The sequence below is a fragment of the Harpia harpyja genome, chromosome 17 (genome assembly GCF_026419915.1).
Source record: "Harpia harpyja isolate bHarHar1 chromosome 17, bHarHar1 primary haplotype, whole genome shotgun sequence".
Lineage (NCBI taxonomy): Eukaryota > Metazoa > Chordata > Aves > Accipitriformes > Accipitridae > Harpia > Harpia harpyja.
In genome coordinates, this window is record NC_068956.1 from 27,312,447 (window position 1) to 27,325,318 (window position 12,872).

At 42.9% G+C, this 12,872-nt stretch overlaps 1 protein-coding gene across 8 annotated transcripts in view; it reads right to left on the reverse strand.

Moving 5' to 3' along the window:
* Positions 1–12,872, reverse strand: part of STARD13 (StAR related lipid transfer domain containing 13) — a 312,029-nt gene that overhangs the window by 14,472 nt on the left and 284,685 nt on the right. For all 8 annotated transcript variants that reach the window (XM_052812403.1, XM_052812405.1, XM_052812404.1 and 5 more), the window contains 3 exons: positions 7,632–9,010; positions 6,047–6,220; positions 3,819–3,978 (listed from right to left, as the gene is read on the reverse strand). In XM_052812403.1, the coding sequence (XP_052668363.1) occupies positions 3,819–3,978; positions 6,047–6,220; positions 7,632–9,010 (1,713 nt within the window). The remainder of the gene's footprint in view (positions 1–3,818; positions 3,979–6,046; positions 6,221–7,631; positions 9,011–12,872) is intronic.

The window sequence follows — 12,872 nt, forward strand, 5'->3', positions numbered from 1 at the left end:
CTGTAAGAGTTAAAACCACTGCTGCTCTGTATCCCTTCCTAGAGGGAGAGTTCAGAGCGCAAGTGGTTTCCCTGCTGCCTGAAGAGTTTAAGCAAGATGCACAGCTGCTATAAATCAGCGTGGCTTGCTTGGCTTGGGTGACTGTCTGTTGATTTACTCCAGCTGAGAATCTGGTTCCTCATGTTTATTTGGGTCTATATTTTGAAGACTAACAAGAAAATATTATGCTCAGCTAAGTAATAAATGCTGTGGCAAAAGATTAGTACATCCTGGTAGAGCTTTAAAATCAAGACCAAATCTATTTTTTCCCCTTCCTGCTCTCTGCTTCCGACAGTTCCCCCAAATCCCAGTGAAAACCCCACTTCGAAAGTGGGGACCACAGAGGGATTACTTGTGCAGTGTCACTAAGACACGTTTTTATCTTGTTTGCGTTCTATTCTAAAGGAAGCAGTAATTCTTCAAATGATGCCTTCATGGCAGTGCTGCCCTTTTCCGTCCTTCTCACCAGTGGAATTCCCCCAGGGAGAATTCCTGAGCCTCGACTACATTATTTATTCCCATGTGAGTTTACAGTATTTTATTTGGGAAGTGTTAGCACTGTTTTCCTTCAGTTTTTCAGGGGCAAAGGTGAAATACTGAAAAAGACCTATGAAGAAGGTGCGTTTCAGGTTTGGAATTACAGACTTCTGTTCCCCCGTGCCCACTGTCTTGCTGGTGGTCAGTTTAGCTCTCTGCATGGTGTAGTCCACCAACAAAAATGTGTAAAGGCAAAGAAATAATGCCTTCTGGCCTTCTTCCCCTTACTCTGCCAGCACAGAGTTCACGTAGGACCCTCCTCTCCCTAGAACACCTCCCATTCTCAACTGTACGGTATACAGGACTTTTGTTAACTCACACATTAATGACACTAATTACATAAATCACACACTCCGCAGCTCTGCGAGGGGATGTATTTATTTATAGGGAGATGAACTGCTACACCAGACTGGCTGTGAGGCAGCTCTTCTGCTATGGCTTCTTATTGATGAATTTAGCATCACTTGTGAGCTACATTTATGTGTAGGAAGTAGAGAACTGGAGCGTGCCCTGTGTACATCCCAGTGCACTGTATTTCTCTTCACAGGCTCTTTGTTCTGACAAGAGAATACAAGAAAGAGCATCTGGCTCTTTGCATTTGGTTTCCCCTTTCCCTTTCTCTTCTTCTTTTTAAATCTCTTTTTCCTCTTAGAGATGTGTGCTGAAGATGCAGAAGTACACATGGTAATTCTATCAAAAAAATGCAGTTTCGGCATGTGGTAGATAAATGTGAGAGCAGAGGCTCAGTTCTCTGCTTTTGATGGAAAATGTCCTTGCTGGCATAAAGAACCTTTAAAAACTTCCAGCTAAGTCTGATTTGAGAGGTCAGACATCAAATCTCACCTGCACAATCTTCTGCTGCATGTCATTCTGCTACTCTCAATCTCTGTTTTTGTTTAATGATATTTATCCAAACTCCTATTTTCCTTTTTCTTGGAAAAAATACTAATTAGTCAAAAGAGGACAGTTCTTCACTTGATAGAAAAAGATGTTTTAGGCTCTGTTCAGAGCCTATTACAGACTCATTCTGTAAATACAATGAGACTATAAAGCCAGTGATTTATCAGAGGTTAGTCTGGCTCAATCTCTTTATTATCCTCATGCTGTGGATCATCTGCCCTGCAAGTAGCCATATGATGCATGACAGAAAGATGCAGTTGACAAAGGCAAAGCAGTTTCTATTTCACAAGCTGAAATTGAATAATATATCCTACAAATAACGGTGAAGCTCCTCACACCATCTTAGACATTTCAGTGCCAGGAGCCAGACCTTACAATGATTTAGAGCAACTTCAACTTTACCAAGCACGTGCAGTAGAAGCTCTGATGCCTGTTCAGGGATCTAGACTGCACTTCTGCAGTGCATGGAAGGGACACATAAGCAAGATGCTGGGCAAGACTGGAGGCTGCTCAGACCTCTGGCCAGGCATTAGGAGACTTTGAATTAAATGGGAACAAAGGGAGTGACTGTAAAGCAGAGAAGCTGAATTGCCTGGAGGGTTCCGGCCCAGAAAGGTTTTTGGTGGAAAGATATTTTAAATGGTCCCAACCTGTACTTCTCCTCCTTCATTTTCTATTCCATATTTTCCCAATTCCACTCTGAGTGGAAACTCAAGCTGAGTTGAAATGGCCCTTCACGTAGCTCTGATTCTTACCAGCAAGTAAACGCTCCCTCTTGGAGCAGATACTTGTCTGAGACTGCCCATGGACACTCCTTTTGACCGCCTCAAATATCTCAAGAGCTTTCTCCTTCTCTTTGGTTTTACCCTCCCTTTTACTTTCTCTCCCATTTATCCCTCCTCCCTTTTCTCTTCCTTCCTATTGCTCTGCTTCTTACCCGACAAGCCTATCCCTATCCCCACATCTCCTGTTCCTCATACTTGGGCAAGTGTCTCCTCCTCCAATCCCATCACTGATTCCAGACTTGCTGCATCACTTTTCCTCCTATACTGGGTTTCCCCGCTCAGTACACAAACCCAGATTAACACAGCATGTTAGCTACTGAATATATTGCTTCTAGTTGTCTCTATGCATCTTCCATTAATACATTTCCAACAGGCTATTCCTCCCATCCCTCAACTCCTGTGCTACGTATGGTAGGCAGAACTCATCTCACCTCACTTATGACACCCAGGAGTTAGATGTCAAGGTCTGATCACTACAGAATCTCTTCATGGTCAACAGAGAGAAAGGATAAGAAGGACCTGTGTCTCCCCACTGGCTGTAAAGGGAAACAGCTGTGATTCACAGCTAGGCATTTAATTTTTAGACTTCCATTTTGGGGAAGATGACTGTCACCCAACAAAACAAGCTGAACAGTAACCAGAATGGTGATCAGAAAATGAAAAGATTCAGAACTGACCACTTCCACCCTTTTTGTGTGCTCAGAGCTAGGAAAGCAGCAAAGTCTGCAGAGTAAAACACTGGTTGCTCCTTTTGAACTTGCAACTATGTAAAGGCAGTTATGGAAGAGGTCATATGACATCAGGTCAATAATAGTAGAGGACTGAACTCCATCAGCCAGCGGGTTTCTCCCAGTCCTATGTTCATAAAGATACATATCCTCATCCTTAGGGGAAGAAGAGTAAAATTATGATTGGTATGCCCCTGCTCCGTAGCTAAAGGGAAACATTTTGAACCCTTTGAGCATGAGGGTCTCCCAGTTGGCTTGTTGCAGCTAAGATCACTATAAAAGGAAACGTACCGTAATGGCTTTGGCATTGAACCGCTGCTGACCTAACTCTATCTGGATATATCTGACTATGTCAACAGAATACTTTGAATATTTTGCTGAGTTTGCTCTCTATTCTTGGACTTTTCTTTCTTTGCTAAGTAAATAAAACCTTTTGTCCCGTATCTTGTGAAATGGTGAATGCAGTTAACCCTCAGTGGCAACAGTCAAGCGTAAACAGTCAAGCAGATACAGGTAGAAGCTGGGAGTCCTGAGCTCTGGTTCAATAGACATGAAGATCTCATGTCATTCTTTGAGGTAGGCTGTTGTATACTAATCAGCAGGACTGTTATAGCTACAAGAATTCAACAGAGTAGCTGGATACAAATCTCAAAATGGCAAACTATTAGTATTGGCACCAGGTCTCAAATCAGCAGAGGAGGTCTGGGCCCAACATGAGATATAACAATCTTCAAATAATCCTGGTACTAAGTACAAAAAGCCTCACCATTGCTTGCTTAGGGTGGCTTTTCAGAAAAAATCAACCGAGTCCCTGGAGTAAAGTTAGTACCTGATCTAGACAGTTGTTCCGTAAGTAGCGTAGCGCTTGCTGTATGCTCTGGGGAAGAGGCTGTCCTGTTCTCTGGACATGAACTATCAGAGGTACGCCAAAGACATTCTTGTCCTTGTAGTCAGGGACTTTCATCCTCTTCATGAACTTTGGCACAGACCTGAAAATTAACATGAACAGGCTGCATGAAAAGATCAGAGTATTTATGCAGTCTCTGAGTAACACTCCTGGCAGAAGTTGGTAACTGGGGCCACCTCCTTCTTTATAAAGACGGTGAAATAATGTTTAATGTACAATACACGGACACTTTATAATCTGTACAATTGATGGATTTCTTGACAACTTTTATAAGTAGATGGCCTCTGGCTCTAAGATATAGCATAATAATCTGTTCTAACAGAAAACTTTTACTATGCAGTTGTCATCCAGCTGAAGCCAACGTGGTTTAAAGCATCCATTAGGGACTCAAAGGAATGGCACAGCAAAGCATAGTGGAGAGGGTATCTGAGAGAAAAGTCCTCTAACATGCTGAATGATTTTTACACTACCAGTTACATGATCTAGTATTTCTATTGACTAACAATTTACAGTAATAAATGAAGGCTGGAAATCCCTATGTCCCAGATTCATCCCTGGTGTTACATGATTTATTCTAGTTGAGTTACTTAAGTGAAGCTGGTGAGCTCACTTTCTTCCAAAAGTGATGGTGAAAACAAGAACAAACTGGATTCCCTTTGTGAGAGTCATGACTACAGTGGAATTAAAAAAAAAAAAAAAGGATGAATATGGCCTGAATGTGACAAAGATTTTTCTCATCTGTGTGGGAAGGAGATAAAATTTGGATTAAATGACCTACTGAAGGAGTACAGCATATAACTTTACAGCTATTTAGAGTTCCACTCATATAAATCCTTAGAGACTGATTATACAAACTGAAGAAATATTTGTCTGGAGGGAAAACCTCTGTACAAACAGCAGGATCTAGAATTTGCTGTTTTCTAGTCTGTTTATTTGGAGTTAGGCAAGGTGAGCTTCATTTCAGTACAGACATGGTCAGCTAGATGCAGGGAGCTGCACCAAAGGAGAACAGCCATCTGGGGGTTCATCTTAGTGAATTTTAGCTCTCTAACGGAGATTTAGAAAGAGTTAGCAGTACAAACTGCCTCTATACCCACTGTGGAGTGAGGCACCTCTGGAGGGTGACCCAAACCCTCAGCCTTGGATAGAATGAGCTGCCTTTGGAGTTGCCTGTCTTTTTCCACTGACCACAGACAGCCGACCCAACGTGCTCAGATTAGACTTAGAACTTTTTGGAGTGGCTGATGTCAGTGAGGTGAAGCTCCTATGTAGTCCCTTGTATCTGTTTTTCCATTTCTAATGGAAAATTTGTCTTATCTAGCTTACAGCTGAACTTAGTGGGATTTTGGTCGAGTGCTTTGACCATGGAAATCACAATGTGAATAACAAGTCATATTATTTTTGGACTCTGTGTCTCTGTGTATTTGGGAAAGTTTCTTTTGATTATTTCTCAGATACTTAAAATCACTTATCTATGCCCATTTGCATTCTGGTATACCTCAGTCTGTGTGGCCCATCAGGGTTCGTATACTATTAAACATGCAGGTTTCTGTAGCCAGTTGCTACAGAAGGAGCTACATTGCCAGCACTCATGTCCATCTGCCCTTCGCTCCACTCTCTGAGCGACCAGGTACCTGTTACAGCCGCTACGGCTGGAACTTCCCTCTAACGCAGGTCCAGGCCTAGGCTAAAGCTTGCATCTTTTGAGCTGTAGAGAAAAGTCCCATAACTGTTCTAACCCTTCTTTTAAAGCACAAACAAAACAATATCGAATACATGAAGTATCAGCAGCAGCTGTTTCTTTTCGAATCACAAAATGAATTCTGGGGAAGACTTACTGTAAACATTTCCTACTTTTAATCACTCTCTCCTACTCCTGTTTATTTTTCTGGAACTGAAGTGTTGTTAGAGAGTCTGGGGTTGTCTCTCTGTTAGAGCGCAGGAATGAAGTCCGATCTCCAGTATCTACTTCTGACTTTGCCACTGAGTCATTAGGCAGCAATGGATTAAAAGGGACAGTTTCAAATTCTACGGTTGAAGTCAATTGTTCCTCCTAACTGCATTTACTGAATTTACTATCAGAATAACAGAATTAGGAGAAACTGTTTTCTTCTAGAAATATCTCTTTTCCAGTTATTGATGGTACTCACCAGGTCCAGCCATGTTTGTTTGACATGGAGTACTTTTCCATAATGGCAGTAAGACGAAGCAGAGAAAATTTTTGCAGTAGATTCAGTTGGGCTGCTGACTGATTGCTGATGTGAAGTGATGCGATGGAGTGGCTCAGGCGATGTGAGATTTGGAAACTATGCCATCGTAATCTCCTTTAGCAAAAGAAACAATAGAAAAATGAGACAACTGCTTTAATTGGGCAGAAAAAGATGGTATACTGTGAGATAGATAAACATACACACACATACATTATGGCTTGTGGTGTGTCAACTGAAAGAAAATGTAGCCTGGAGGCAAATGTTAAAACAATTTGCTCAATCTCTTTAATTTTGGAAATGCCCAGGCTTTGATTTTTTAACATTAGGTTCACAAGGGAGTGTGGGTCCCATCCATGTACTCAGGGAAGCAGTGCTGCTTGCTATGCCCTTTAGCCCACACATTTCCAACAGGATGTGGGAGATCCAGATTCAAATGTTCTCTCCCTGACTCAGAACTGGGATTTGATGCCTGGTCCCTCACCTCCCAGGGGACCGGCCTGACCACCAAGGTATTTGGAGATGAGGTTCTCCAAATATCTCTATTATTAAATACTGAAGGATTTTTTGGAGAAGGGATTGAACCCTGTGTCTCCTTGGCAAGAGCCGTAACCACCAAGCTATTCAGCCACTCACATCTTCTCTTTACTCCAAAGCACTTTCTCTATATACTGGATACATCAGAAAAAAACCTCATCTCACTTTCTTCTTTTGCTAAACATCAGTTCTGGCTCAAATCCTAAAAACTTTGGCGCTGCTCATTTACTCAGTAGTTTCCTCGAGTTCACTTGCTTGTGATGGTGGTGAGCAAGCATGGGCAGCAGCAAACCATGGCACAGCAGAATCCTCTGTGAGGATGTGACAAGACTGACAGCAGATCAGAAAATACCAAGTATTTTCTCACTGCTTTTGCACATACAAAGCCACACTACACACAGCAGTATGGATCTACAAAGGCCTTTACCCAGGACCACGCTCCCCTGGCTCAACAGGAACTCATCCCTCTGACTTAAAACAGGTCTGCAAACTATTAACAAAATCCCGCTTTTCACTTTTATTAAGAAGTTAATTGTATACCATCATTTCATCCCATCACGTAAGGGACAGAGGCAGGGTAGGGAAATTCTCTCTGAGTCCAAAGGGACACATTTTTAAAGCAGACCAGTGCATAAAAAATGTGCACAAGGCTACTGATGCATAAATACCGGGGTGCATAACTTAGAAGACAAATTGAAAATACATCCCACAACATATACAGGATCCTACTATGTAATCAATGGATCAAGAGAAAAAGAAAAAGCCTTAGTTTGCCCTATTAAACCAATTCTCCATTGATTCCACATAAGAATTTCCACAGCAGGATGTCCCTTCTCCCAAAGTACCACCCTTCCCTGGGAAGTCTTCATCCCCATACAGGATGAGTACTGTAACGGTACCTCGTACCTTCTGACTCCCAGGCTGAGAGCCTCTGCTTTATTATATAGTATTTCACAGTCTATGGATTTGTGTACAAAATTTTGCTACCTACCTGCTTGGCCTTGTGAGTGATGCTCCCACCCCAGAATCTCTCCTGTCCCTAACACCAGTGGCTTCAGATTCATTCAGGGATGTTCCATCTCTGTCCATGTCACTCGGTGTAGTCCGGCCATCAGAGACGGAGTTTCCTTCAAAATCAAGAGTGATCTGTGTGGGTGACTGGAAAGGCAATGATGGAGATTCCCTGACTGACACATCATCAACTGGCAGACCTGGCAACACATTCTTTGACCAGCCATCTACCACCTCCTGGAGTCCATTGACATGTTGCAAAATGTCATCTAAATGAGGAAAAAGGACATCTTTTTCTAAGTCCAGGAGGTCTCCAGTACTAGCATACAAGTGGGAACCTGGCACATTGTCATAAATACTAATTCTGCTCTCTTTAGGACAGCAAGCCATCAATCCGGACTCTTTTGGCGTAGAGCAGTTCTGCTTTCCCAAAGAGATGCTGCCTGTCCTCCAGTTTACACTGTTACTGTTGTCTGTAGGTGAGAGGCTTTCAATAGAAAGTGCCTTTGGGAAGGTCCCTGGTTTGTGATCCTTGGGAATATGCACAACCAAGTCCTCTTGGGAATGGAATTCATTTTTGCGGTTTTGGTCCACCACTTGCCGTAAGGGCGTTCCTGCCAGAACATCTAGGTCCTCCAGGTACATCCCACCTCTCTTGTTTGCTTCATGGCATTTGCGTTCCTTCAAACATGGTGTGCTCACCCCACTGCTGCTGTTTTCAGACTGACTGCTGTCACTGCTGGATTTGGCAGAAAAGGAAAGTCCTCTTTTGACTGAATCTTGTCCCATGTTTTGGAGATCGCCATTGACTATCTGTACGCAGTGCATGTCTTTCAAGGATTTCGGCTCATACTGGAGAACAGGTCCACTTATCTCTAAAGGACCTGTTCTTCCTGAGCCTTTTAGTTTCCCATGCACGCCTTTTGCTTTTAGTGTCTCCATGCGTTTTAGAAAGGTTTTTGCTTTGGTTCGTGTTGGTTTCTCATTCTTCAGGTTGTCCTTGGGGGACAGTGCAGTATTTATTGCAGTGGACTCTTGCAGCAGTGTGCTTTCTACATCATGCTGGCCAGAGCAGTCGCAGGTCTCCCTGGTGGCACCGCTGATGCCAGATTGACTCCTGTTGTCACTTCCCCCACTGCTCTCACTGTGAATAGATGAGACCTCAGGTTCACTCAGATCTGTAAGGACGCTCTCGCTGCTTGTTGTATTTTTCATTTTAATGTCCCCAGAAGATCCATGTCTGTCTGACCGGTGAAGCAAAGCATCAATGTCGTCCACCCGAGACCATCGTCTGCTGGTTCTTTGGAAAGTCCATTTATTGCTGATAGCACAGAGGTCTTCTTCATCTGAATCTTCACTCTGGAAAACAGCAAGTGGCACATGTTAAAAGCAGGTGCTTTTACTCATTATTTGAATTAATGTGATTGTGCTGTTCCATGTGAGCAACGGGTGGTAAAGTCTCCCTGAACCTAGTTTATGAAAGATTGGTCATCAGTCCTTTCGTAACAGCCTCCTTCACTTAATTGTAAAGACCGCAGCAAGCATCTTAACAAGTAAGGAATAAAAGCCTGCTCTATGTTAGGGAGCTCATGAGTCCCATCAGTGTCTCTTGCCTTCTGTGGGGCGGATTGCCTGTGCACTGAACTGTGTAGGACTGATGCCCACAGTAACTGTTTAGGAAAAAAAGGGTTTTGAAAGGTCCAAGTAGAGGGATCCTGACTTGCAGAGATGGTGTTAAGATACACACAGTAAAGACTGGGAAGTAGCTGGGTACTACTGCAATGTCAGCCATTTAAGAAACCAAGACAGCAAACATCTGGTGCTGCCCTTAGTTTTGCACTGAGAACTAAGTAAACATCTATAAACTTCACAGACCAGGTACATCTAACAAGATATATGTTTCAGGAACGTAACTACAGACAAATAGCCACGATGCTTAAAATAACAATAAAAACCCAATATTTGGAGGTATCACTTAGGGTGGGTCTGAACGCAGGCAAAGGCAGGCAGCGAAGGCAGCCGTGGAGGTGCGGGGAGGAGGAGCAGCCAGGCTCAGTCCTCAGCATCTACAGTTGAGGTGAGCTTTCCTACAGTGGCAACCACTATCTTCACTGCCTTTGCCATCAGAGGCACCCCAAACTTGACAACCCCCAGCCCACACCACTGTCTCTGCCCTCCCCCAGGCTCTCCCGAGGCAGCGGCAGCCCCAAAGCCCTCCTGGTCTCGTCCCTCAGCCTGGGGCACATGGAGTCGTGCTTCTGTTTAGGCAGCTCCAGGAGCTACTCTGCAATGCAGACAACACGCGCCTTGAAAAAAATCTGGATAAAAAAGCTCTCCCTATGACATTTTTCTCATCTGTTCGCTCCAACAAAAAAGATACATCTTCAGCATAAAGCACGCAGTGTCGAACTCGCTGTTCTCTAGGGATGCGAACGAAACCCACAGCTGCTAATGAGTATCCTTCCCCTGACTTTGAACCAGGTTTATACTGCATTATTCTTGTACATTTGTTTTAAAGCAGAACAAACTAACTTCACCTACATGACATCCAAACAGCTCTTCACATTCTTGGAAGCAGTATGAAGGCAGTAAAATATGACAGGCTGTCAGACTAAAATGAGGTGCTAAACCAGAAAGACTATTTTGGGACTGGAAAAATTCTCATTTTAAAAGTCTATTATTAGAAGTATTTTTCTATGAAGTTTTGATGGTAAAGTTATATCCCATTTCTGACTAGATCTCCGCTGGCCTGTCTAATTGAAAAATGTAAACCAAATTTTACAAGAACGCCCAAAACCTTAAATAACGCGAAACCTCAAAAGATGGAGATTGGGATCAGTAGTGTGCCAGGTCTCACTAATGCCATAAACTTTTGCCAGTTTATCACTTCTAGTCAGCCAGACGTTTTAGATCACGTCCAAACCATAAATTAAAATATAGCTATGAAATTTAGGGTTTAGTCATTCCTCTTTTATCTGTTAACGTTGAGGTGTGCAGTGCTCCTGCAGCTGATGTTAGCTCACAGGAATGAATGGAGATCTTAGTTCTGTGGCTAGCTAGAGAGAAAAATTAAGCAGTTAGTGAAATGTCAGGAAACTGCCTAGAAAAGCCTAACGCTGCTTTGTCCGTTGTGTCTGCAGGGAAGCAATGGCATATCAGACAGCTCTACCTTCATTTTAGCTCCACAGTTTGCTGTATGCATATACAGAGCGAAGGACTGCACAGACTCAGGCACTTAAAAATTCATCTGTTGTGGTCTTAGTAGTGCCACAAAGTGGATATTTTAAAAACCGCACGGGTACGTACTTTTAAATATTTAGTACCAGTAATTTTATCTACAAAGCATACCACTGCTGAAGCGTTGATGGCACCAGCCAATAGGATAAAAATATATATTTTTTTATTTGTTGTACATCCCAATATGCCAAAGGGACCTTAAAGAAGATTCTTGGCTGACACAAATCCCTGTAGCTGCACTGACATTACTGTATGAACTGACAGGATTTAGCCTGTATTTTCTACAAGCTGGAATCAATTAAACTAGCCAAGTGGTAGAGACATTGTGAAACACACCAAGAGGAGAGCACAGAGTAAGAGACAGAAATAAACATAAATTCAGTGGCGAATATACTTTAAATCATTTTTAGAGGAAAGTAAGTTTTGAGATTTTTTTTTGAGAGAGATGAACAGAAATGGATATTGGTAGTAAACAAGTTTTGCCTCTAACCACAACAAAGATAGGATTACATTCTGCCCAAGAACCACTCAGAAAATAGAGGGTTTGGGGTGTTGAAATTTGCAGGTCAATAAAAAAAAGTTTAGTGTTTTTTTTTTTTAATTGGTAATGAAACATGCTTGTGTTTCATCAGAAGCGAAATCAGACAAATGAAGTATCTTGATACTGAAATGCTGCCATGGTGACTCAATCCAAAGTCGGCTGCACTGTGAGTCCTGTGACATAATGTGCTTTTCTTTTGATGGAATCAGTAGAAATTCCGGGAGCCACGAACATCCTGAATGACCCACTGTTCTTTTTAGATATCAGAGTGCCCTGACGAACGAGACTATCCTAAAAAAAATGCAGAGAGCAGTTTGCCAGAGGCGTCACCAGCTATGGGGACAGTGGATCAGGAGTAGGTCTGAAAGCAACGATTCATTTTACACAGGTGGAGCAGATATCTTGGAGCAGTGACTATATACTTCAACTGACCTAGGGTGAAATCAAGTGCATGGCTTTGGAGCATATTCAAAAGTCCATTTAATACCATTATGTTTGGGAAGACGAGAAGGGGCAAGTTTCTTGAGGAGTGACTGATAACATTTGCCAAAAAGAAAGAGGTTTTGATTCACGGATTTGTCACAGTTGATTTAAAATAGTAGAGCTTTTTCACTGAGGGTGTCCTTGCCTGAGATACAGAGGGATGCTAACAAAAGGCAAAAAGTTGGTTTATTTGCGGTGGAATTCTGCCACATTTTTCCAGCTGGGGGCAGGAATTCTCATAAATCGACAGCTGCAGAACGCAGTTAATCCAAAGACTAATCTCTGTCTGTCCAAATTGCTTACGGACATATTTGCAACACATATACAAGGATTTCTGTATGCATCTCGGTGGAGCCAAGGGGAAGAGAGCAGCCCACAGCGTGAGTGGTTCGGGTGGGAGAGTGGGCAGCGGGGAACGCTCACGCCGTGCTGGCTTTCACAGTAACCTTGCCTGGCAGCTCTCTTGTCCGTATTTTGATGAATCACTCAAGCAGCTGTGCTAGTCCTGTGCAAACCTGTTCTGTTGAATCTCCAAAGCAAGCTGATTTTGCATTTCATTGTTCAGATCACCATAGAGACTATTAGGAAAGGCAGCATCTACAGCTAAAAAGTTTACCTGGTTCGGTGCTCAATTCCAGACCCAATTTCCAGCTTTTACACTTGCATTTACATTTCCTCCTGTCAGCAGTCTCTCCTCCCTCTTTTTCTCTCCCCCACATTCTCTTCTACTTTCAGTTGCTCTGTATCTGTCACCCCAAATATCCTTCATCCCCTCTTTCTCTATGTTTTTCTGTATTCTGCTTCTCCCTGGCCTCGTGCAGGTATGGACCCAACTAACTTCTGCCCCCGTGAAAGAGTACCACGTAGGGCAGTCTCACTTCCATAGCAAATTAATGGTCATCTGCAAGGAGAGCAGATGAGGGCTTCAATCCATTCAGAACAGGAAGGAATGGTAGCAAA